The sequence below is a fragment of the Salarias fasciatus genome, chromosome 6 (assembly GCF_902148845.1).
Source record: "Salarias fasciatus chromosome 6, fSalaFa1.1, whole genome shotgun sequence".
Taxonomy (NCBI): Eukaryota; Metazoa; Chordata; class Actinopteri; order Blenniiformes; family Blenniidae; genus Salarias; species Salarias fasciatus.
Window position 1 is genome coordinate 40,613,227 of NC_043750.1, and position 23,076 is coordinate 40,636,302.

Here is a 23,076-nt window from a genome sequence, read left to right on the forward strand (position 1 = left end):
GGACAGCATCAGACCAGCATCAGATCAGCATCAGATCAGCATCTGTTGTGCTTTGGATAAAGATTTCCACCATGAACCAAAATAAAGCAGCAAAGAAAACATTTTTTGAACGGAGGACACTTCACAAGATTTGCTCCACATAAAGATAGTTATCATATTTACATATTACTGAATATCTAAACATGAAGTGCGTGGAATTCACATAACCTTCATTGGAATGAGACATTTTTGTGGGAAAAAAAACACAGTTTGAAGCACATTTTCATGCCGCAAAGAAGGGTGTGAATTCATCTTGGATTTTCTTGACATATTCCTGCTTCAGAAAAGCCAAATCAACCCGGATGTTTGATTTGATTCCCTCATTTCTCAGGTAAAATCCGTCGTTACGCGTCTCTCCGGCGCCATTCCAGTCGCGGTGGCGCTTTTTCCCGACAGCCTTTGAAAGCAGCACCCGCCTCCCCCCGCCCTCTGCCCCCCACCCCCTTCTCCCACGTCACGGTAACAGCTATTTGCATGAAGTGTTTTTAAGCCGCAGCTCCGGCTCGTCCGCAGACGGAGCGCGTCTCTGAAGCGGCACCGAGCGAAGAGGCGCGCGAGCAGGAGCAGCGGGCCGGGGGAGGTTCGGTCCTTCACATGCCCGTCAGAGGAGCGGAATAAGAACCCGAGCGGCCAGAGGGTGTCCTTGTAACAAAAGCGAGAGGAGGAGAAGCTGGTGCCGAGTGGAAAATGGAGCTGCCCGCCGCGGGAGAGCACGTCTTCGCGGTGGAGAGCATCGAGAAGAAGCGCAGCAGGAAGGTTCGTCTCCACAGCTCAGAGGACGACTCCACACACTCCGGGTTTCCCTTCTCTTCCTGACGGATTACATGTTTTTTTTATATATTTTTATTTTTGTTTGTTTGTTTTTCACATGAAATGTTTGGTGCGCTGCAGAGTGAAAGTGGCGTTCCGCTGATAATCCGGTTTGTTCGCAGGGGCGGGTGGAATATCTGGTCAAGTGGCGGGGATGGTCTCCAAGGTGAGCCCCAACAGTAGCACTCATTACAGCACATCATTAAAAAAAAAAAAAAACTCAAGTGTGCGCGTGTGCATGTGTGCATTTTTTTGGGGAGGGGGAGATGTGGACGCGCATATGGGCGGCTGCGCGCTCCAGCCTGGGGACGCTGTGCGCGCTGGTCCCGGTGATGGATGTGGTTTTAACATGTTTGCTTTCCACACCTGACGTGCGTGTGATGCAGCTCTGTGTTTAGGAAATACTCAGATACTCATATTTGGTGGAGGCTCTCACACGGTTTCCTCCTCTTATCTCTTAATCGCCGTGCGTAAAAGTTACCCAGCATTGTTGCACGTGCGTCCACAGGGAGAGCAAGTGTCCCAGCACGGTGTTTATACATGCGCACGCCTACAGTTATGACTAATGGGACGATTTACAAGTTAAACATTGAATCAGGGCCAATCCCAGTAATCGTTAGTCTGCAGCTTGGTGTTTTCTCACTACCAGAGCCGAACAAGACGCTCTGGATCAGCCTGTTTTCTGGAAAAACACATTTTACCCCAGAATAAATCATTCATGAATCCTCAACCCCTCTTTATCACTTATTCTGTTTAGATACAACACGTGGGAACCAGAGGAGAACATTTTGGATCCCAGGCTGCTGGATGCCTTCCAGGACAGGTGAGTTCCTGTCAGAGAGGGCGACGCCTCCATAATGTCACCGAACAGGTTCAGATTTGCTGATTGCTTCGTTTCCAGTTCTCGTCGGTCTCTCATCAGCATGACGTCTCATCAGCAGGCGTGAGCTGTCGGCACAAAACCCGGTTTACGTAAAATCAACTCAGATGTCACCAGCTGGATTATGCTGTGTTTGGTTTAGCTACACAGCAGGTGTCAGCACAGGGTCAGGACGGGGTCAAACTCAGGTCAGGATTACCAGAACAAACCGGAGCGGCTCTGTTGTGTCATCTGATACTGGTTTGAGTGTCAGCATCGCGTTATGGTGAAGAGCCGCCTGCTGTCCAAATACTTGTCGTCTTCCTAAACACATATGAACGTGTTTTTCATCCATGATGTGCAAACTACTCACATTTACTGATCAGGGTTACTAGTTACTTCTTTGAAAAAAACTATAATTACTTAACTAGTTCATCTTACTTACATTCCAGTTTTCCTCTGCTGTTTGTTTATAAAGAGTACAGCTGTGTGATTGTAGTGTTAGCATTAAGTGAGCTGCCAGCCCAGTGGGGGTCAGTCTGATACCTGTCAGTGGGAGGAAGACGCTCTATAATCTGGATGCTAGAGGAGGAAGATGCTCTATAATCTGGATGTTAGAGGAGGAAGATGCTCTATAATCTGGATGTTAGAGGAGGAAGATGCTCTATAATCTGGATGCTAGAGGAGGAAGATGCTCTATAATCTGGATGTTAGAGGAGGAAGATGCTCTATAATCTGGATGTTAGAGGAGGAAGATGCTCTATAATCTGGATGCTAGAGGAGGAAGATGCTCTGATTTCATCCGATATAAATGCAGACAGCTCTTAGAGAAAAGATAACGACTCTTTAGCTCAGGCTAATACCAGTGGGACCTCTGTCATGTTGATGAGTTATTTCGGGATTATTAATTCGTTAGTAATCCAGTGAACAGGAGTTTTGTGAAACAGTGACCAAGCTGGTGTTTACTGGAAAGAGCAGCTGTGGATGAAGCTAATGCTAAAGCTTTTCGTCAGCTCAGAGCAGTGACGGCATCTCTGCCTCTCGCCTTATGATGATGATGCTAACAGCCCTCCTCATCCAACAATCTGTCTTTCTTTATGTATGACCGTCCGATCAGAGATTAAAGCATTAAAAAGCTAAACATGTGCAAAATATCTAGAGTAATGAAATCAAATGGAGAGATCTGGGGCCCAGTGAAAGAGAGCACGATTGATTAAAAAGATCTATCTGTGTTTACTGATTTCTCCGGCTTGCGGTTGGGTCGCCTCAGTGCCCTCAGCATCACAGGAACAATAATCCAGCATGAACTTCTGCATGTTGCATCATTCTGCAGGCGAAGCATCAAACTTATATCTGATGATGTAACAGAAGTGCAAGGCTCCAGCGCGAGTAGAGCGAGCGGCAGAGGAGGGAGGTCTGGGAAAACGACTGGGGCTGGAAGTACAGGCCTGGTGCGAGGACGGAGCAGGAGCGTCTGTCCTGTCCCGCTGTCCGACCGTCCCCCCCAGGTCACACGCTCCTGCCAAACATCCACGTCGCTCCACGCCTGTGTTTGCAATTACCCCCCTCTCTGGAACGGGGAGGGTTTTATTGAAACTAATTGCGCGTCTCTCCGGGGAGCCGAGTCGTCTGAACGCCAGGCTGAGAAAATACAGCGAGTCGTCATTGTAATTAGACGTGAGGGAGGAGGGAGGAGGGTGGAGGGAGGAGGGAGGAGGCTGGGGGAGGAACCTGCCCTCACTCCCCTCTGCAGAGTTGAATTACTGAAGAAATCCAGAGAAAGGCCTGACCTGCTGCAGCGGCCGTCCTCGCTGAGCGGGGGTCAGAAGTGTCTGAGGAGGGAGGAAAGTGGAGAAATAAAACTCAGAGCACTGCCTGAGGACGACGCCGTGGCGCTCTGCCCTGTGTCACCTCTGACGCCGCTCTCTGATTGGCTGTGGTTCTGCCGTCCCACAGGGAGCGCCAGGAGCAGCTGATGGGATTCCGGAAGAGGGGCCCGAAACCCAAACACGTCCTGGTTCAGGTGAGTCCACAGCACGCCTCGGATCAGGGTCTCGTTCAGAACCGCAGTGCTCAGGGTCTGCACGGCGGGGCAGTGTGCAGCACTCCCACCTCACAGCAAGAAGACCCCGGTTTGAGACCTTCCAGTGAGGAGTCTTCTCCAGTATCACAGTTGTCACTTGACTTGACGTTAATGAAAAACATTTCCTTCCTCATAACAGTGCTCTTTCTCTTCTTGGACCCAGTTTTAACCCAGAGTCTGCTGCACTGCGTTTGGTTAAATGTTTGTGTCTGCAGCTTTGGGCTGAAATAATTCAAACAAGGATACAACAAAGGATTTTTCAGGAGGAATTCTTGTCTGTGGTTTCCATGTTCTCCCTGTGCATGTTTGGTTTTTTTAGTCTATAGTTTGCATGTTCTCCCTCTGCCTACAGTGTTGTTTCTGGGTATTTCTGACCATCCAGACTTGCTACAGTTCTTGTTACAGACCTGGTTTGCTGTATGTGGTCATTAGAAGTCACTCCTCTGCTTTGTGCCACAGGTGCCGTCGTTTGCCAGAAGGTCCAGCATTCTGGCCGACCTCCGGGAAGACGAGGACGGCCGCCACAAGCCCGCCTCCATCCAGATGCTCCGCCCACAGGCGCCGCAGTACACCCTGAACAGCAAGAAGCACCACCAGTTCCAGCCGCTGTGCCGGGAGCGCGAGGCCGAGCAGCAGGCCAACGGCAAGAAGTTCTACTACCAGCTCCACAGCAAGAAGCACCACCACTTCCAGCCGGAGCTCAAGGCGCACGAGCCCCGCTTCGCCAAACCGCGGGACGCCAAGGCCCCGGCGGCGGCGGAGAAGGGCTACAACCTGCCCGCCGTGCTGCAGCAGAAGTGGGTCCGGGACAAGGACTCGGGCTGCCTGACCAAAGTGAGGGACATCACCATGGAGCTGAAGAAGCTCCCGGCCGACCTGAACGGGCGCCAGGAGCCGGAGCCCGCCAGAACCAAGGACGCCGCGCTGAGCCGGGCCAACGGCGTCAGCAGCGGCAAGCTCAAGATCGTCAAGAACAAAAACAAGAACGGCCGGATTGTTATTGTCATGAGCAAGTACATGGAGAACGGGATGCAGACGGCGAAGGTCAAAGCCGGCGGCTGCGAGGCCGTGAGTCTGCCGCCGGGCGCGGACGGCGACTCGGAGCGCCACCTGGAGAAGATGAAGCTCGTCAAGAAGCTCGGCCTCATGAACGGCTTCGCTAAAAGCCTCAAAGACAAACCCGGCGCGCCCGGCGGTGGATTAAACGGCGATGGCCCCAGAGAAACGGAACAGTCCCCCAGAACCGAGCCCGCTGTGACGGAGAAGGACAAACTCGGGGGCGTCGAGGGTCAGGCGCAGAATCCAACCCGTCAGCCTCTGCTGTTGACAGCCAGGTGTCCCCTGCTCTCCCCGCCGCTGGAACGGGCCGTCCCGCCCCCGACGGACCCAACGGGGAGCCCGGGCGGGTCCGAGGGGCTGAAGAGACGCCTCTCTGAGCCCGGCGCCGAGGAGCACGGCGGCGCCAAGAGGTTCTTCAGCTGCCGGAGCATCAGCGCTCCCAACGCCGCGTCTTCGCCCGTCCAAGGTGTCAGCGCGGACCAAAACGGGCGGCGGGACGTCTCGGGGCCTCAGGGCGTCTCGGAGCCGGAGAACTGCGGCTTCCCAGACCAGGACGAGCCCATGGACTTGAGCATGGTCAAGTCGAGGCCTGCGGCCGCACCGGAAACACACACTCGCAGCGACACACAGGCTCAGGCCGAGACGCTAAAACCCGCAGAGGGGGACAGGGACGCTTCACCGCTGCCGGTTTCTCACAAAGAAAAGACTAAAGAGGACCGCTTCCCGGCGTTCCAGCCCTTCCTGGGGAACATCCTCATCACGGACATCACCACCAACTGCCTCACCGTCACATTCAAGGAGTACGTCACGGCGTAGGGACGGCAGAGCGCCACACCGACCACTTCACTGCAGACATGGACAGGACACAGATCTGTATTTTTGGATGCTTGAATGTACAAATGAACTTTTTGATGTTTTTTTCATTTTGCATAGTTCAGATTTTAAAGAAAAGTCCTTTATTGCTGTGTTTGCATATTTTGACTTATAAGCTGGTTATTTCTGGAGATTTTTATCACAAGCAGTGTCTGATTTCAGCTCGTTTCAAACTCTGATCTGCAGAATTAGACGGGCGAGGTGACAGAACTTTAATGGAATTGCATTTAGTTGTGTAAATATTTGTCACTTTTTTTTTCCTATGGATGTCGTTTGATTTATACACTCAGCTGTTCGTCTGCTCACCTCAACGGAGAAATTCTATTGAATCATGGTAAATGACACTGTGTGTGTGTGTGTGTGTGTGTGTGTGTGTGTGTGTGTGTGTGTGTGTGTGTGTGTGTGTGTGTGTGTGTGTGTGACGGGACCTGCGCTGCTTGGACAGACGTCCTGCTTCAGACCAGTGTAAATGAAGCGGCTTTCTGTCGATAAACCTGATCCAGATCGTTGAATCAGACGGTGAATATTAATATTTGTGATTTTCTTTTTGCTGTCGGATACATTCAATGTTTTTTCTTGACTCATACGTGTTGAGATTTAATACTGAGCACAAGCCACTTCCACTTAAACAGATGATTTACAATCCTGTGACTATTAATTTATGTTCTGCACCAGTGCACTAAACTGAAAACGACATTTGTCTGAAACGTGATACCAGCCACAAATCTGAGAGTTGAGCTGCGTAATCCAGCAGATTATAGCACCAGCTGGGCGCTCGGTGCTCCAACTTCTCATGTTTCTCCTCTTTGTGCAGCACAGTTTTCAGTCAGACGGGAAGGCTTTGTCTGGTAAAACACCGCAGGAATTAAAAATGTGTAAAAGCACATTTCATACTCGGTGCTTCACCCCCGTGTCGTACATGTCATATTTTTTAAAATCCCTTCCGGCGCTGTGATCTGAGGAGTCGTTCTGTGAGAATGTCCAGCACTTGGTTTTCTGTTGACTGTGCAGAATGAGGACTCTTCCTGATATGGTGAGTTTTGCAATAATAAAATCATTTGCAAATGAAAGCTTTGAAATCTTTCTTTACATACTTTTGCATAAAACCAAAAAAAAGGGGGAACTCCATACTGGTAAAAGCATCTGGGACTTCAACTCCCAACAGAGAGCTGAAGCTTTTAGCAGGAAAAGGGCGGCTGCGTTAACGAGCCTGGATGGCTAAATATGTGCACGGCTCTATTTGTGGCTGTGTGTGTGTGTGTGTGTGTGTGTGTGTGTGTGTGTGTGTGTGTGTGTGTGTGTGTGTGTGTGTGTGTGCGCGCGCGCGCGCGCGCGTGCTGCACTGCTGTGAGGATTATTACAGCTTGTGAATGTATTTTCAGACGGGCATCGCTGAAGCGTGAAGGCTTCAGGTCGGGCCTGGTTTGCTGCTTCGTGGAGGAAGTTTATATCGATTCTAAACATGAAAAACATCTGAAATGAAAAGCAAATAAAAGTTCTGCTTGCAGCTAAATCCTGGCACCGAAATCATCTAAGTGTTCTGACAAGAGATTGGAAGAGGGCAGAAATTCAGACGAGACAAATCCTGAGTGCAGATCGGATCAAAAACACTGAGTGCGAGAGACACTGGACGGGTGCTTTTCCCCGACGGCACGGATGTCTTCAAGAGAGCTGATATGAACGAATTAGCAGGTAAAGAGAAGGATCTGAATGTTTCTGAGGCCCAGCTCACTCAGCATGTCAGCAGTCTGAGGTGAAAACTGAGACATGTTTTCCAGACACTGAGCTCTGAGAGCAGAAGCGAGCAGCTCTGCAGCCTGGTCCTGCTTCCTGACTGACATCTGTGAGAAGTGGGATCTGCAGAAGAGGGAATCTGTGGTGGTTAAACAAATGAACCCAGAAAAGCACTATAGTGTCGTTATCCTTGGTGTAATAGTCTTCTGAAAGCACAGTGGGGCTTGTTGTCGTCCTCTGGGCCTGCAGCCAAGCGCCGCTGCTCCTGATCCCGGTCCAGAGCTTCCTGCTGGATGCTGGAGCTGAAATGTCTTTCAGGAGGTTTGAAAACCCAGAGTGCATCATTTCCACCTGCACAGCTGCTCGTGTCAGGTGCTTCACGAATCAATCCCGCTGCATGCTGGGAGAACTGATTTCACTTTAAGCCGCGCAGCTTCTGTTTCTCCGTCTCTGCTGCTCGTGCACGTGCGGTGAAACCAGCAGTCTTATGGAAGAAACAGCAGCAGATTTCTCTGCAGATCTCTGACGGGAGGTTCGTCTCAGCCTCTGTCTGCTGGTTTCAGAGGGGAAATGATTAATACCCGCCTCTTCCTGCCTGATCGTTTTGCATTTCGACGCAGCGCTCGACCATTTCCTCCTCCGCTGCAGCGGCAGCGCGCCCCGACGCCGCTTTCCGTGCGCGCTGATGTGAGCAACGACAGAGAAAATGGCTGTCCTCTGCCCGTGCCCCCTCTCTGCTCCAGCTCTTTCTGCAACACGCCGCTGCCGCTGCTCTCCAGGCGTAATGGCAACAAGAGGCGGATTGCAGTGAATCTTGAGCAGGAAATCCCCGCAGGACCCCGGACAGTGTTTCCTCTCCTGTGCGTCTTTGCGCGAAAAAAAAAAAAAAACTGAAACACAGGACAAATAAAACACGGAGTGTGTAAAACAGTTCATGATTGTCTGCTCCTTTTTCTGCAGCTGTCAGAACAAGCTGTGTATTTGAGCATACGTGACTGAGCTAGGCCTATAAATGATCTTCAAAAGGCGATAACTCTGTGCGTAAATACATATGTTCCATATGCTCCTCTGGAAACGCGTTGAATTTTAATTCTCCTGCACAAAGATTCACGACCAAAGAGTCTTGAGTGGGGCTGAAGGCAGTTTTTCCACAGATTGACACACAGGTTAACCAGAAAACCAGGGTTCTTCTTCCCCCTGATCTTTACTTCAATCAAACAGCACTTCGCTCATTTCCTTTGACCTCCATCCTCTGATTGTTCAGGGTTTATCAGCTGACAGGTGTGAAGCAGGAGCAGCCACAGCTTCTTCTTCTTCTCTTCCAAAAACAAATCCCATCCAAAATGACAACAATCCTCTGGATTTTTTGAAAATCCGCAACATCTCTCCAAAGATCCACTATTTGTCTGAGATAAATTGTAGTTATGGAGGTCATGGAGGTTACTTTACGTTACGCTGTTGTAGGAAAATGGGGCTCCTACAACCAGAGCACATATTCTAAAATCTGAGGATCACCAAGGTTTTTCCAAATTGTACCCGAACTTCACATCATCCGGCGGTGCGTGACGCAGCTGTATCTACGGTAGTGTGATGCGTCCAACTGTTGGTTCGTGTCCGTTGACTTGGCCTTTCCGCCCTGCGCCACTCCTGCACGGTGAGTTTGGAATTGCTTCATGACGGATTCAGAATTTGTTATGAAAAATCTGCGAGTGAAACCTTCAGCAGACACACCATGACGCCTGGCCGCCATTCCCTTCCCCGCACAGTGAAAACTCACACAAATGTTCATTAATGTCCAGTCTGCAGAGTTTGGTGCGCTGAGTTGTTTCAGGGAAAAAAACATTTTTTAATCTATTTTATAATAATCAGTCTTCCTCCTCTGCGCCTCAACCTCGCATCAGTAATTATTTTATGTCTGTCAGGCGTTCATCCTTCACCCTCCGTCCACATTTCTGCGTCCGCCTCTTTGTTTTGTGGCCAGCGGTTTTCCCGTGAAGATTCCCCGGTGTGAGCTCGCGTCTTGCCCGGATACAAGCCAACCAATAGTGTTTTATCGGCGGCAGCGCTGCTGCACTGCAGGCGCGCCGAGACCAATCGCATCCAGAGTCTGAGACGCGTCCATCTTCCCTTTCTGTCTGCGCCGGGAGTTTGGCCGGGAGCTGGAAAAACACCGCGGTCAGCCGGCACATGTGGGCAAAATCACTGCCTACCCCGGAGCTCCTTCTCCGCCTTCATTTACCTGCCTTAGCGGTAAATAACGCGGAGCGTCCCCTAAAATGTCTCTGCTTCAGCTCTGAGCTGATATTTTTAACAAATATCTTTCCTCCAATTTGAAGCACATACATGGGGTTCATACGGTTTCTTTCTGCGTTTGGCCGCTTTGCTGTCTGAACATGAACTGATTTTACATTCTGCTTCAACTGGACGTTCAGAGATTCTCTAAACTGATCGTTAAAAACGCAGATTGCGCATTAGTTTTGCGTTAAATTAGGAGGGAAGGCAGCGTCATGTGGCTGTTCCGCAGAAATAGAAGCGGAGGTGAAATTCACCTCGGACCTGCTGTCACATACCTGCACACAAATAGCCTCCAGTAAAACTGTCAACGAGACACGACTGCTCCGCACGGATCGTGGAAATGATCTGAAAAATACAATATCACCACGATCCGTAACACTGCGGCTCCGCGTGGGGCCTGCTGGGACACGGATCATGTCAAACATGAAATAGAGAATGGGTTGAATGCTCCGTGTGGCGATGTAAAATATAATCAGTGGGTTTATTGATTAACACGGAGAATTATCTTTTATTTTATTTTATTTTATTTTATTTTATTTTATTTTATTTTATTTTATTTTATTTTATTCTATTCTATTGGCCTCACAAACCAAACTGACAACGTTTAACTAAACTGGAGAACAACGTGATTTAAAATTCATTCATGTTTGAGTCAAATCAGCGGCTTTTTCAATATTCGCGAATAAAAAATGCAGTTCGATCTTTGTGTGGGTCAGGGACCAATTCTGGCAGAGATTGTTTTAATTGTGAATATATTCAAATGTGGTCTGAGCGGAGAAACACTGAAGATTCCAGTGTTTAAACTGTTTCTTTAATGTTGACTTAACCAGTCTATATGATAAGGCTCTGACGCGAAAGTATTGAAATAAATGTAAAAAATTTCCAAATCGTGGAAAACGGGAGTACATGGCTTAACAAATAAAAAAAAAAAAAGAAAGAAAGAAAGAGAGAAATGTCCTCAAACGTGAGCAGGCAGAAATAATTACTCCAAGAGATTATTCTTTTTTCAACCAATCAAACCCGATTAGAATTTTCCTTCAATCCAAAAAAAAAAAAAAAAAAAAAGCAACAACAAAAAAACGTGTCTTTAAATTCGCTTTTTTTGGAACTCCCAATTAATTTAATGTAGAATTACATAAATATAATAAACCCTTTTCCTCTGTCACTCATTTAAAAAAAACAGCCTAACGTCGTTTTGAGATCAGACAAAAGTTAATTCCGTGGTTCGGAATTTTAGGCCATTGAAGCTTATTATAGTTCAAGAGTAAATGAAAATCCAGAATAATCCCGTAATTCACTGTCAGGTTACATCTTCAACATTATGGCAAAATGACGCATTTTAACAGCATTTTATTACAATTTTTAATTCACATTTCTGCGGAATTTCCCGCCATCGCATCATTTTTTTAAATGATTTATTGAAGTAAAAGGTCAAAAAGAATTTATTTCACCTTTATGGATAGAATGTGTAGAATTATGATCCTTGTCACGTTAAGGTCGACTCACCAGGTTTTGTTTATATTTGTTGTTGTGAACAAACACCATAACCTCACGCGCCGTGCTGCCTACGTCAGCTGATAAATAGAAAAAAAAGTAGCGCAAGGCCCACTTTGATGAAGCCGCCGTCTTATTTCCGTGTTTCCTCATAATGTTAAAGACACATCAATGAAACCGCGCTGCGTGTGAAACCGCGTCCTTTTATTCTTTTTTTAATTAATTAAATTGCCCCCCCCCCCCCCCAAGAATTCAGCACACACAAACTCCGCCCCTCACTTAGCAACCACGGGCACGTAGCAACGTGCGGGCCAATCAGCGCCCTTCGAGAGGTTCCACCGACTGCGGTTACCTAGCAACGGCGTAGAAAAAAACACCCTGCGTGCTGACGTACGTTCTGTGCTGGAGTATTATGGTCTGTCGGGAATTCAGAGTGGCTGTGCTAGCGTTAGCGTGCGCCGAGCTAGCGGGAGGAGCAGCGGAGTAAACATGGAGCTGTCCGCCGTCGGGGAGCGGGTGTTCGCGGCCGAGTCCATCATCAAACGCCGGATCAGGAAGGTAGGCGCGGGCGGCGGCACGCCGTGTTTGGCCCCCGGAGCAGGGAGAACGCTCCGCAGCGGCTCCGCGCTTCGATCCGCAGCGAGCTAACCTGTTTGTTTCTGACGGCTCGCAGGGTCGGCTCGAGTACCTCGTGAAATGGAAGGGGTGGTCTCCCAAGTAAGTCCCGCTCACCGCGCGTCTGCCCCCGCACGCTGCCCGCGCACGGCCCCGCGCCGGGCTCCAGCCCCGACGCGGCTAGCTCCACGGCGGGGTTAAAGCTGGAGAGATTTGTTTTAGCTCGCAGGCTAACGCTACATGACGGCTACACACACACACACACACACACACACACACACACACACACCACACACACACGGAGGGTGTGTGACTCGGGTTGTGTTGGCTTGTGCAGGTACAGCACCTGGGAGCCGGAGGAGAACATCTTGGATCAGCGCTTGTTCGTGGCTTTTGAGCAGAGGTGAGCTGGTCCCGGTCCCGGTCCCGGTCCGACATGTCCGGACAGAGCCCGGTGCTTCCGTCACGCTCACAGTGTGTATTGTGTGTGTGTGTGTGTGTGTTCTCAGGGAGCGTGAAAGAGAGCTGTACGGGCCCAAAAAGAGAGGCCCGAAGCCCAAAACGTTTCTGCTCAAGGTAAACCTCATCCTCATCTGTCTAATCCGCAGATAATCCGCCCTAATCCTGCTTCATGCACTTGTTTACAAGTTTCACTGGATGATGTTAATTACTCTTTAGAAGAACAATGCTCCTTTATAACAGATGTGTATTCAGTATCTAGGAACATATTAACCCTTTATAGATCAGGCACTTCAAAAATGACTCTTTTTAGGCTGATGTTTAAGGATCTAATGACATTTAGTCTGTGGCATCCTGAAATGTGGCACAAATATTATTTTGTTGCATGAAAACATAAAATGAGTTGAAATGTGCAAATTGTTGAAATCTTTCATTGTCTTGTTGTGCCACCCTATAATGTGTTTATTAGCAGAGAAGTAATGTCTTCCATCAACAAGAGGAAATATGAAGTTTATTATTATTAATGGTCACTAAGCTGGAGCTTTTTGGTATTTATAATAGATAGAGATGTTATAAATGTTTGTTTTGCGGTCAGGTGGATGAAACTTGATTGTTCCTGAAGTAAATTCAGCCGTTCTTACAAGGATTTTAATGAAAGCCAACCTTTAAAAATCCAAATCAAATTTAAACAAAGTCAAACCTAAAAAGCGCCAATGTGTCTGCGAAAGAATGAAACTGCAGTATTACAGTTAAAAACCCTGAGAAATTTAACAACACACTGTTAAATGTTAAATATCAGAAATGTTTGGAAATGGATCAAAATTACAAGGAAATCTGTGGCGATTGGCTGAAAGTGTCTAAAAAAACCAGAATCCTTCTCCTGCAGGTTGCTGCAGTTTTTTTCTGTCTGTTCAGCTTGACTGATGTTTCTGGTCTGAAGGCCTTCTGTCCATCTGAGGCAGGATTTCATTCAGCGAAGCTTCAGAGCTTCAGGGAGCTGGTTTGTGCCTGTGCTGAGCCTGGCGGTGTTCTTGTGTTGGAACAGGCCCAGGCCAAAGTCAGAGCCAAGTCGTACGAGTTCCGGAGCGACGCGGTCCGAGGGATGCACATCAGCTACCCGACGCCGGAGCCCGTGGCCACGCCCCGGGCCAGGGAGGGCCTGAGGGCCGTGGTCCCCACCATCTTCCCCCCCAGCACCGTCAACCGGGGGGAGAGCGTCCGCGTCCGGACGCCGGACTGGAGTCCCCGGGAGTCCCCGCTCCGTCACGCCGACCCGGACGAGCTCCCCCACTCGCCCAAGAAGAGAGGCCCCAAGCCCAGGGCCCGCTTCCTGGACTCCTCCGAGGCCCACAGGAGGTGGGCGGAGGAGCCGGCGAGCCACGGCGCTCACAAGCTGGCCAAGCTGCAGGGCGCCGAAGACATGAGGAAGTTTTCCCACAGACACCCAGACAACTACAGGCACCACCACCAGCACCACCAGCACCACACACACGGCCGGGTGCTGCCAAAGCAGCTGTACTCGGACCGCCTGCAGCCACACCGGACAGACCCCGACCCCCACCGGACTCCGGACGGCCCCGGATACCTGGCACCCGCACACTTCAAGCACCACTCCAGACCGGGGCCGGGGCCGGGGCCGGGTCCGGGCCCCAGCCGCCCCGCCGGACTCCCCCTCATGGAGAAGCCTTACTTCCTGGACAGACCGTCCCCGACCCGGCTGGACGACGACCCGGACGAGGTGACGTGGAGACCGTCCCTCGGGAACGTGGAGAAGGTTCTGGTGACGGACGTGACCAGCAACTTCCTGACGGTCACCATCAAGGAGAGCAGCACGTCCAAGGGCTTCTTCAGGGAGAAGAGATGATGGGCTGGGACCGTCCGGGGGCCGTCCGGGGCCGTCTGGGGGCCGTCCAGAGGCCATCTGGGGGCTGTCCGGGGCCGTCTGGGGGCCGTCCGGGGCCGTCCGGGGCCGTCCGGGGCCGTCTGGGGGCCGTCCAGAGGCCATCTGGGGGCTGTCCGGGGCCGTCTGGGGGCCGTCCGGGAAAGTCTGGGGGTGTCCAGGACTGCTGCTCTGCAGAGGCTTCTATATGTCATGTACAAAGAAAGGTCCATAATGTGTACATATTCTATAAAGTGGGACTTTTATTTAATGTGCTGACCAAATCAAATGAAGTCCGTGTGGCGTCCGGCCGGTTGGCAGGCGGCGACTTTCTGTACAGACTTTGTGAATTTCACTATTTTGCAAACCCAACTAACGAGAATGTATTTTTCTTCCCTCTGATCCCTCCTGAGCTCAGGCACTGAACCAGAAGACGCAAAGCCAGTCTTGGATTGAGAGCTTCTCTCATTTGAACTGATTAGACTTACAAGTCCTGTTCAATCTGATGGGAATCCTATTTAAAGATAAATAAATAAACTAAAGCACTTTGAATTCAGAAGTATTAAAACAGATGTCTAACATTTCTAAACTAAATTTATTCAACGCTTTCCTTCCCAGAGGTGCATTTAATGACATCTTTCCAGTTAACATAGTTTGTTTGGCGTTTAATGAAGCTTCCATGTAAGAAGAGAAGAAGTTGGTGTCAAATTGCTTTTTAGAGCTTTTCAATAAAACATTTGAAGTTTCTCAGCTTGCTGTCATTTCTCCTCATGGCCCAAATTCAAACCCTTCTTCATTTGTGGTTGATTGAGAGAAAAAAAAAAAAGCACATTTATGAATTGTTCAATTTTTTTTTTGTTTTCTGTATAATGAGTAAAACATTTCATGTTAAATGTAATAAAGTATTTTTAAAGTATTTTCCTCGTTAATTGTATACCTGAAAGGCCGCTGCAGCGCCAGTCTTCTCATCTGACCCACAAACAGTAAAACCATCAGATATTAATAATTAACAGAATATCTTTGATTGTCTCGTGTTTGATTTTAATCATATTAAACCTGGAATTCCTGAAAAAGTCCCAAACCTGAAAGAAACGCGCAGATCGTCGCTTCGGTCTTTTTTTTTTTTTTTTCTTCTTGGTTCTTCAAATGAACTCATTGTTACTTAAATTATATTTATGAATTTTACAAATGTATTAAAAGGTTTCTGTTATTTAGTTTGTATTTTTCCCTGAAACGGGCTTTTAAAGGGAATTTTCTGCGTAAAGACGCGCCGGTGTGCGCTCGCGCTCCCGCTCCCGCTCCCGGAGGCCTTGACGCAGCGGCGGCGGCGCGCGCGCTTCCTCCGGACCCGAGGCTCCGGGCGACGGTCCGACTGGAACCGGCCGCCACCATTACGCCAACATTTATTTATTTATTTAGTATTCAAACCAAAAACTAAAAGGAAAATCTTCTATGAATCTGGATCATTTTAATGTTTAGTGACCTGATTTCCAGTTTTTTCTCCCCAGCCTGGTTTTCTACAATGAGGACAATCACTTTTTTGTGTCGGAGCCAATACTAAAATTAAATAATGAATGAATGGATGAATGAATGCGCAGCCTCAAATAGTTAGAAAAAATAAACGAGAAAAAAAAAACAGATTATCATGAATGTTTCGTTTATTTCACGCAGTGAGAAACTCATCTCTACACTACTGAGTAGATAAATGAAGTGAAAACAGAAGAAGGAAAAGGATAAATGTTTGTTACATTAAAAAGACAAGAAAAAGAAAAAGATTCCATATTTTTTTTTAATTTTGGGGTTTCCGTCGTGGAGTCCGCGTTGAGTCATCCAGGGTCATTTTCTGCAGGAAGACCAAGAAAAAACCTTCAGATATAATGAAACACAGTCGGACATGCAGCGTGAATTCATGTTTCATATCTAATTAGAGCCAAAGCTTCAGAGCATGATTTACAGCAGACAGGAAAATATCTGATTCACCAACAAATTAAATGATTACATCCGTTTCTAGGCAGTTACTGAAATATTTCAAGCTGCGTTTTAACACTGTAGGGCCGAGTTCTCAAACATAAGGCCCACGGACCAAAACCGGCCCACAAGCGCCTCCAATCCGGCCCAGCAAACAGAAAACATTCAAACGTCAATCGTCTGGGCTTTTTTTCTATTTATTTATTTTTTTTAATTGGATATTGAACACTGAGACCTCAAAGCTAAAATTCTGCAGAGTCTGTTAATTACTCTTTAATGATTTTGGACATTGTACTTTATTTTAAATGTTTTATACAACATTGAAATTGCCTTTGAGTTTAGATTATCAGACTTTTCTGAACTAATTATGAACTAATTAAATGTTCTGAGAAAAAAATTCTTCTTTGTCAGTCCAGCTTTTATAGAGTCATGACACACACACAGCATTTAAAAGTATTTTCCAAATAAACATTGAAACCTGTCATCAGTTTATATGAGACAGGATGACAGGGGTGCCAAACATAAGGCCTGGGGGCCAAAATTGGCCCCCAAGAGACTCCAATCTGGCCAAACCATCAAGCAAATTGTACAAATTCATATTGATTTTTTGTCAAATTTATTAAGAGTGAAACAGCAGTGAGATCTGAGCGGAGACATCGGTGAAGCTAACATTAAAGCGAACTGCCTGGTTACCGTCAGACCGGCCTCAAAGCCATGCTGTCAGGGCGGCGCTGGAAAAACACCCAGAATGCAACAGCGACGCGAGTTCTGAGGACATTTCACAGGATTTTACATCATTTCAATGGGCTTCATGTTGAGACCGGAGTCATTTTCAGTCTAGTGATGGTTTAGTTTTTGCAAAACTATTGACATTTTCATATCAGTGCCAGAATAATGGAAAGATTAAATTAAAGGTTATAATGGCTCCGTGTTTGCACACATGGTGAAACTGGACTGAATCAGTTTGACTCTGTTTACAGCCGATCAAGTTTCATTCCTGAGTTTTAGGCAGGACGTCTTTCTTGATGTGTATGAAGGGATTGAAGGCCTTCTGACCCGTTGTGAGTCTTCAGATGTATTTATATGATCTAAATGTTAACTAATCTGTTGGAGAAATAGAAGAAAATCCCAGTTTGACGCTGCAGAAGCGTCTCAGGTATTTTGGATAGTCCTCAGTTGGACTTCAGGAGTAAATAATGGAGATTCCAACAACAGGCTGTAATTCGTGAAGTCAGAGTTTATCTGCTGAAATAATCAAACTTCTGCATATATTTAAGATGTGGGTCATGCTGTATTTTCCATATTAGTTAAATCAACAAATCAACCAGTTTTGCCTCTGAGGAGGAGACACACAACGATTTTCTTTATCTCTGTAAATTCCAGGAAAATTTGAATAAACTGAAAATAATGTGTGTGTGGTCGAATATAAGTTGAAATTGGTGTAAAATACCCCCAAAATTAAACATTTATTTTAATTACAAGACTTAATTACCGGTATAAGCTTCTGATTTCTGAAAACCGCTGTTAGTTCAGCTATCCTAGTCTATATTGCCCTTTTAGAGCAAAGTTCACACAAATAGCTGTGAATTAAAGATGATTTTATGTCTTGTGGGAGAGATTTGTTCTGTTCAGTAATCTAGGTTGTAAGTGAGTTTCATAGTGCAGAGGCATCAAACACATTCCAGTTCAGACGCCACGCTGACCGGAAAGTGCAAAAACTGCATGACTTATTCCTGAAATGTGTTTCTTTTAATTAAAAAAATGTGGTTCCTTCTTTATGATCGCCGCTCTGATGTGTTTCGCCTCAGTCTGAGTGTGTGAGCAGCAGTATGGAGGGTTTTCTGCGTGTGTTGTTTAGAGGTGTCTGGCATGAATCCAGCATTCAGCAAGCAGGACAAAAACGTAAACTCTTCCACTGCAAAATACAGTGAAATGACCAAAAAGCTCCATAAAACGTCCAAAAACCAGTGTTTTCATTGAATTTGTTATCATTTACTTGGTGGTTTGTGGTTATTAAAGCCTCTTGCTGGCCTGTTTTTGCCCACGGACCTTATGTTTGGCGCTTCACTCACCAGTGTTTTAGAAAAAAAAAATTCTTTTTTAGAAAATGTGTGTTAAAAAAGGCATCATGTGTCAAAAAGAGCGATAAAACTTAATTTTCACGTTTTTATTTCCTTATATCTGCTTAAAAGTGAAGAATTTTTGTCCAAACTTGTGCTTTTATGTCTCTGTCCACTTTAACATTCAGACACGTGAATTAATGAACTTTCACACCCCGATTGGACCGGCTGTTCTTCCGTTTGCGTCACATTCAGTTTAAAACAATGCGGGTTTGTATGAATGATCGCCTGAATTGAACTGAATTTCTGAACTTTCTGGCTTCGATCCATGAGAAGTGAAAGCGAGCAGAGCGCCTTGGCTCCGGCTGCAGCGCTGCAGCTGCCTGCAGCTGCTCCACGCTCGCTGAGGTTTTCCTGTTGTGTGTCACAGAACGCTAATAGAGAAACTGCTGCTCTCAGAACGAAACGGCCTCAAGGCGGTTTTTCTGCCGCTGGGCTGAGGCCTTCCTGGCCTGGCAGTGAGTGTGTGTGTGTGTGTGTGTGTGTGTGTGTGTGTGTGTGTGTGTGGGGGGGGGGGGGGATCCTGGGCGACCTGGGTCTTCCTCAGACCGGGTGTCCGTAGTTCCTGTCGCAGCGGGGCGGGCAGTGAGGGTTCAGCCAGTACTCCAGGTTGGTCTCCTGGGCCCGCTGGTCCAGAGCCTGCATGTGGAGCATGTGCTCCTGCACACACACACACACACACACACACACACACACACACACACACACACACACACACACACACACACACACACACACACACCTCATTTTCAGAAATGGAACTAGAAAAGCACAGAGTCCCATAACCAGCCTGCTGAGTCAGATCTGAACGCCACTGAAACCTGCTGAGGCCGAGTGAGGAAGAACACAACACACCGGTTTATTCATAGAACGAGACAGAGAATGACAGAACAGAACCGAAGGAAAGAGAAAACACTGAAATCTAACAGGACAGAAAATATTAGATCAAATTCGATTAGACTGGAACGGAGTAGATGAGAGTAGGAAATATAAACAAAATGATTAGACTAGCCCATATTTCAGTAAAGCAGACAAAATACAGCAGAGTAATCAGGTTTGATCGGAAAACAGAGTTCAAAATAGGAAATACACCAAAAGAATGCAATTACAATGTTGGAATAGAAAATAGAAAAAATGAGAATAGATAATATTATAGTATAGAGAAGAATATTTAAGACAACAGTAAACTGAATACAGACAAAGGGAGAAGAAAAAATTTAATTACTTAACATATAATTTAGAATAAAACAGGATGTCACTTATTTGAATAAAATGGAATAAAACAGATTTGATTGGTGTAGAAAATGTAAAAATAGAATGTATTATCTGTGGATGAGGGTCTGGTCATCTGATTCCACAGTGAGACGACCCCAGTTTGACCCCAGTTTGACCCCAGTTTGGCCCCTCGGCTGCCTGCCTCCTGGGAGTGTGCATGTTCTCCCTGTGCGTGGAGGCTGGACTGTTCTGTGTGAGTGTTTGTTGGCGGTCTGCTTGGAGGGGGGGTTTACCCTCAGCGGCTCGTCCGGGTGTCCCGGCTTCACCGGCCGGTCCTGACGCTTACTGCGCAGCAGCTGCTTCGCCAGGCTCTCCGTGATGACTGGGTTAGCATCTGAGGACGAGACAGAGGTCAGAGGTCATCTGAGGACGAGACAGAGGTCAGAGGTCAACTGGATGAGGCAGAGATCATCCACAGATTGATGTTCTATTGAGCAACTTTTGTCTCCTTTGTTTTTCTTATAAATTCATAGAAATACAGGAATTAAGGACATCCTGGCTGTTCTAACTGTGTAATGAACACATTTCTCAGTCTCTGAACCTGAAACATCCTGAATTCCCGCTCAGAGCGTTTTGTTGACCCGTTCAGAGGAAACAGGAACAGCCCCGGTTGCCGTTTTCTTCTGCTGTTCTTGGTTGTTTTTCTGCATTTTGGCTCCTCGTCAGCCTCAGGAACGAGAACCGTGCCCTGCGTGGAGCCTCAGTCTCGCTTGTTCTGTTTTTCCAGGATCATAACAGCTGTTTTGCAGCCTGCTGCTGATTGGCTGATCAGAAATAAACACTCCTGTGAGGAGACGCAGTGTTCAGAGCATGAATTAACCTCCCAGCACCGTCAGACCTGATCTGTTCAGAGAGGGTCCTTATGAGGCTGTTTACTCCCCGACACACACACACACACACACACACACACACACACACACACACACAGAGTGGGGGCTCTGTGGCTGGCTGTCCCTGGCTTGTTTGGAGGAAGGTAACAAAGTGTGCATTCATCCTGCTGACTCCCCGGAGAGCCGCTCACAGCAGACTTCCAGGGCTGGACGCTCTGCTGCTGCTCCTCTTCCTCCTCCTCCTCCTCCTCCTCCTCCTCCTCTCAGCTATGTGGCACAAACACTCCTGAACATTCTCCAGATGTGTCGAGAAAAATTCAGCATTTTGCTTTTTCGGATGACGAACTCGGTGATTTGTGCATGAAAAATAAGTCAAAACCGGCTTGAACCTGAACGCAATAACTGGAACCAAGAGATCCATCTAAATAAAAACAATATGACAGAGAAATCACAGAAAATGATCCTCGATGGAGGGAATCTGTTCTCCTTCATGCCATGCAGCAGCAACACTCGGACCACTGGAAAAACTCTGAACAGAAATGATGCTTCCTGTCTTTTCAAAGATAAATATGGCCTGATATCTGATGAGGAGAGGCTTCAGGTTCATTCCCAGAGTTCCTCACCTGTGTGGACGGTCAGCAGGAGCAGACACAGCAAAAAGCCCAGCAGCCTCTTCATCTTCCTCACCTTCTCCCTCCACAGTCCTCTCTGACTGAGAGCCTGGAGGGTCCAGAGGTGGACAAGGGGGGGTTCTCCTCCTCCTCCTCCTCCTCCTCCTCCTCTTCTTCCTCCTCCTCCAACTCACCCACAAACTTTAACACATCAGGCTACTACAGAGGCTCTTTCTGTTTTTCTCTGTAAGAAATAGAGGTTTTTAGTTTAATAATAAAGGTGTGCAATTATTTAAAAAAAAAGATGGATTGATGGCAAAAAACATCAATTGAAATGAAACAACAACAACAACAACAACAACAACAACAACAATAATAATAATAATAATAATAATAATAATAATGATAAAATAATTGCAATCAAATTTATGATAAGATGTTATTACACGTATTTCAATCAAAATACTAATCTTCTATGACGCATTTCTTCACGATTTGCGCAATTTACCACTTACTTTGCGCAAATAACGAATTGTTTTTTTTTTTGTGAATCTCCATCAGTTGTTCGTCCATCATCAAACCCTGAGCTCCAGACTTCGGCCGTGTTCACACCATATGCAGTAACTTGCATTTGGAATGATGTGATCTCAGCGGGGGGTCGAGGCGCTACAGCCATCCTTCTCTGTCGCCTCGCGCTGCTCAGCTGAGCAGTGAGTTTAGTGGCTCCGCCCCCCAAACCCGCGCTACTCAGAAACTGAAAAAAACATAAAAAAAAAAACTCTGACACTACGTGATTTTAAAGTAAAAATGCGTGTGCTTAATTTTCTGGAGGTAGTTTGAAATAAAAGAGCAGAAAAAGAGCACAGAGTTCCGGAAAACTCGCTCCGGGGGGCGGGCTTTAGGAGAGATTCCACCAATCACGATGGAGAAGAAATAACTGACATGACATTAAACCAACCAGAGGCGGCGGATGGCTGCTGCTCGGGGAGGAGTTTATATCGACCAACGCCGTCTGCTTTGTAAACACAATTTAAATTAACATGGAGATTATGGACTGAAATTAAAGAATAATGAAACCTAAGGAACTTAGCACGAGCTCCACTGGGTAGGACGTGTTTTCCAGCTGCGCCGCTGCCCGTCACCCATTCAGCACCTCAAAGCAGGTTCCAGACCACCTCCTGAAGTAATCTGAGTACAGGCGCGTTAACAGGTGTGAAGAAGCATTCGTGCTGCTCTCACCTGTGATCAATGCTCCACATTTCACCAAAAACACAAAAGTCTTCATGCTCAAAACAAGTGCGGACGTTCCCATCAAGTTGAATCTGGCTGCAGTTAGGAGAGTTGTCCACTAGAGGGCGGAGAAGACACTCTAATAATGCGTGTGTGTGTGTGTGTGTGTGTGTGTGTGTGTGTGTGTGTGTGTGTGTGTGTGTGTGTGTGTGTGTGTGTGTTCTCGTATTTCTATCCTTGTTGGGGCCAAATGTCCCCACAAGGATAGCAAAACGTGAAACGACGTGCCTTGTGGGACCTTTTTCCGGTCCTAAGTAGGAGAAACAGTGTTTTCTTGACCATGTTGTTGTTACTGAAAAAAGTAAAAGTGCAAAAACATTTCTTTAGGGTTAGGCTTTGTTGTGGTGTGGGTTAGGGTTAGGGTAAGGGTCAGGGTTAGGGGCTAGACATGAATGGGAGTCAATGGAAGGTCCCCACAAGGATAGAAATACGAGACTGTGTGTGTGTGTGTGTGTGTGTGTGTGTGTGGTTTTTTTTTTTAATTTATTTTATTCAAAAAGGAAGCGGTCTTCTGGTTAAAATCAGACATTCAGACTCATTTATGTATCTGAATAATTTCATTTCAGCCTCCGTCTTTAAAACGGACCAAATAACTGTGCACAATGTATATGGGAAATATAAAAAGGTTCAGACATGAGAAGCACACTGGTTGGGGTTAAGAAATGTTAAATAAATAAATAAATAAATAAATGAAAAAAATAAATGTTCACAGTGTCACAGGTTTTTGTTTTTGGTGTTTCAGCTGTCACAGCGGCAGTCGCCTGTTAGGAAAACCATGCAGAG

The 23,076-nt window shown here is 47.0% G+C and overlaps 3 protein-coding genes across 4 annotated transcripts; 2 read left to right on the plus strand and 1 right to left on the minus strand.

The window, feature by feature from the left end:
- The first annotated feature begins 536 nt into the window (after positions 1–536).
- On the plus strand, positions 537–6,780 carry LOC115390982 (E3 SUMO-protein ligase CBX4). The gene is made up of 5 exons (XM_030095053.1): positions 537–795; positions 972–1,015; positions 1,607–1,672; positions 3,665–3,731; positions 4,251–6,780. Exons 1-5 carry the CDS (start codon positions 727–729, stop codon positions 5,664–5,666), a joined length of 1,662 nt encoding a protein of 553 aa, XP_029950913.1. The 5' UTR covers positions 537–726; the 3' UTR covers positions 5,667–6,780.
- A 4,867-nt stretch (positions 6,781–11,647) lies between these two features.
- On the plus strand, positions 11,648–22,757 carry cbx8b (chromobox homolog 8b). 2 transcript variants are annotated; one of them, XM_030093868.1, is made up of 6 exons: positions 11,648–11,804; positions 11,920–11,963; positions 12,199–12,264; positions 12,371–12,437; positions 13,366–14,185; positions 22,725–22,757. In XM_030093868.1, exons 1-5 carry the CDS (start codon positions 11,736–11,738, stop codon positions 14,182–14,184), a joined length of 1,065 nt encoding a protein of 354 aa, XP_029949728.1. In that variant the 5' UTR covers positions 11,648–11,735; the 3' UTR covers position 14,185; positions 22,725–22,757. The 2 variants fall into 2 exon arrangements, with proteins under 2 accessions (XP_029949728.1, XP_029949727.1); XM_030093867.1 differs by lacking the exon at positions 22,725–22,757 and having other exon boundaries at positions 13,366–14,945.
- On the minus strand, positions 18,820–21,143 carry c6h17orf67 (chromosome 6 C17orf67 homolog). The gene is made up of 3 exons (XM_030093873.1): positions 21,016–21,143; positions 19,796–19,896; positions 18,820–18,947 (listed from the first exon to the last, which is right to left on the minus strand). Exons 1-3 carry the CDS (start codon positions 21,068–21,070, stop codon positions 18,831–18,833), a joined length of 273 nt encoding a protein of 90 aa, XP_029949733.1. The 5' UTR covers positions 21,071–21,143; the 3' UTR covers positions 18,820–18,830.
- Positions 22,758–23,076: the final 319 nt, after the last annotated feature.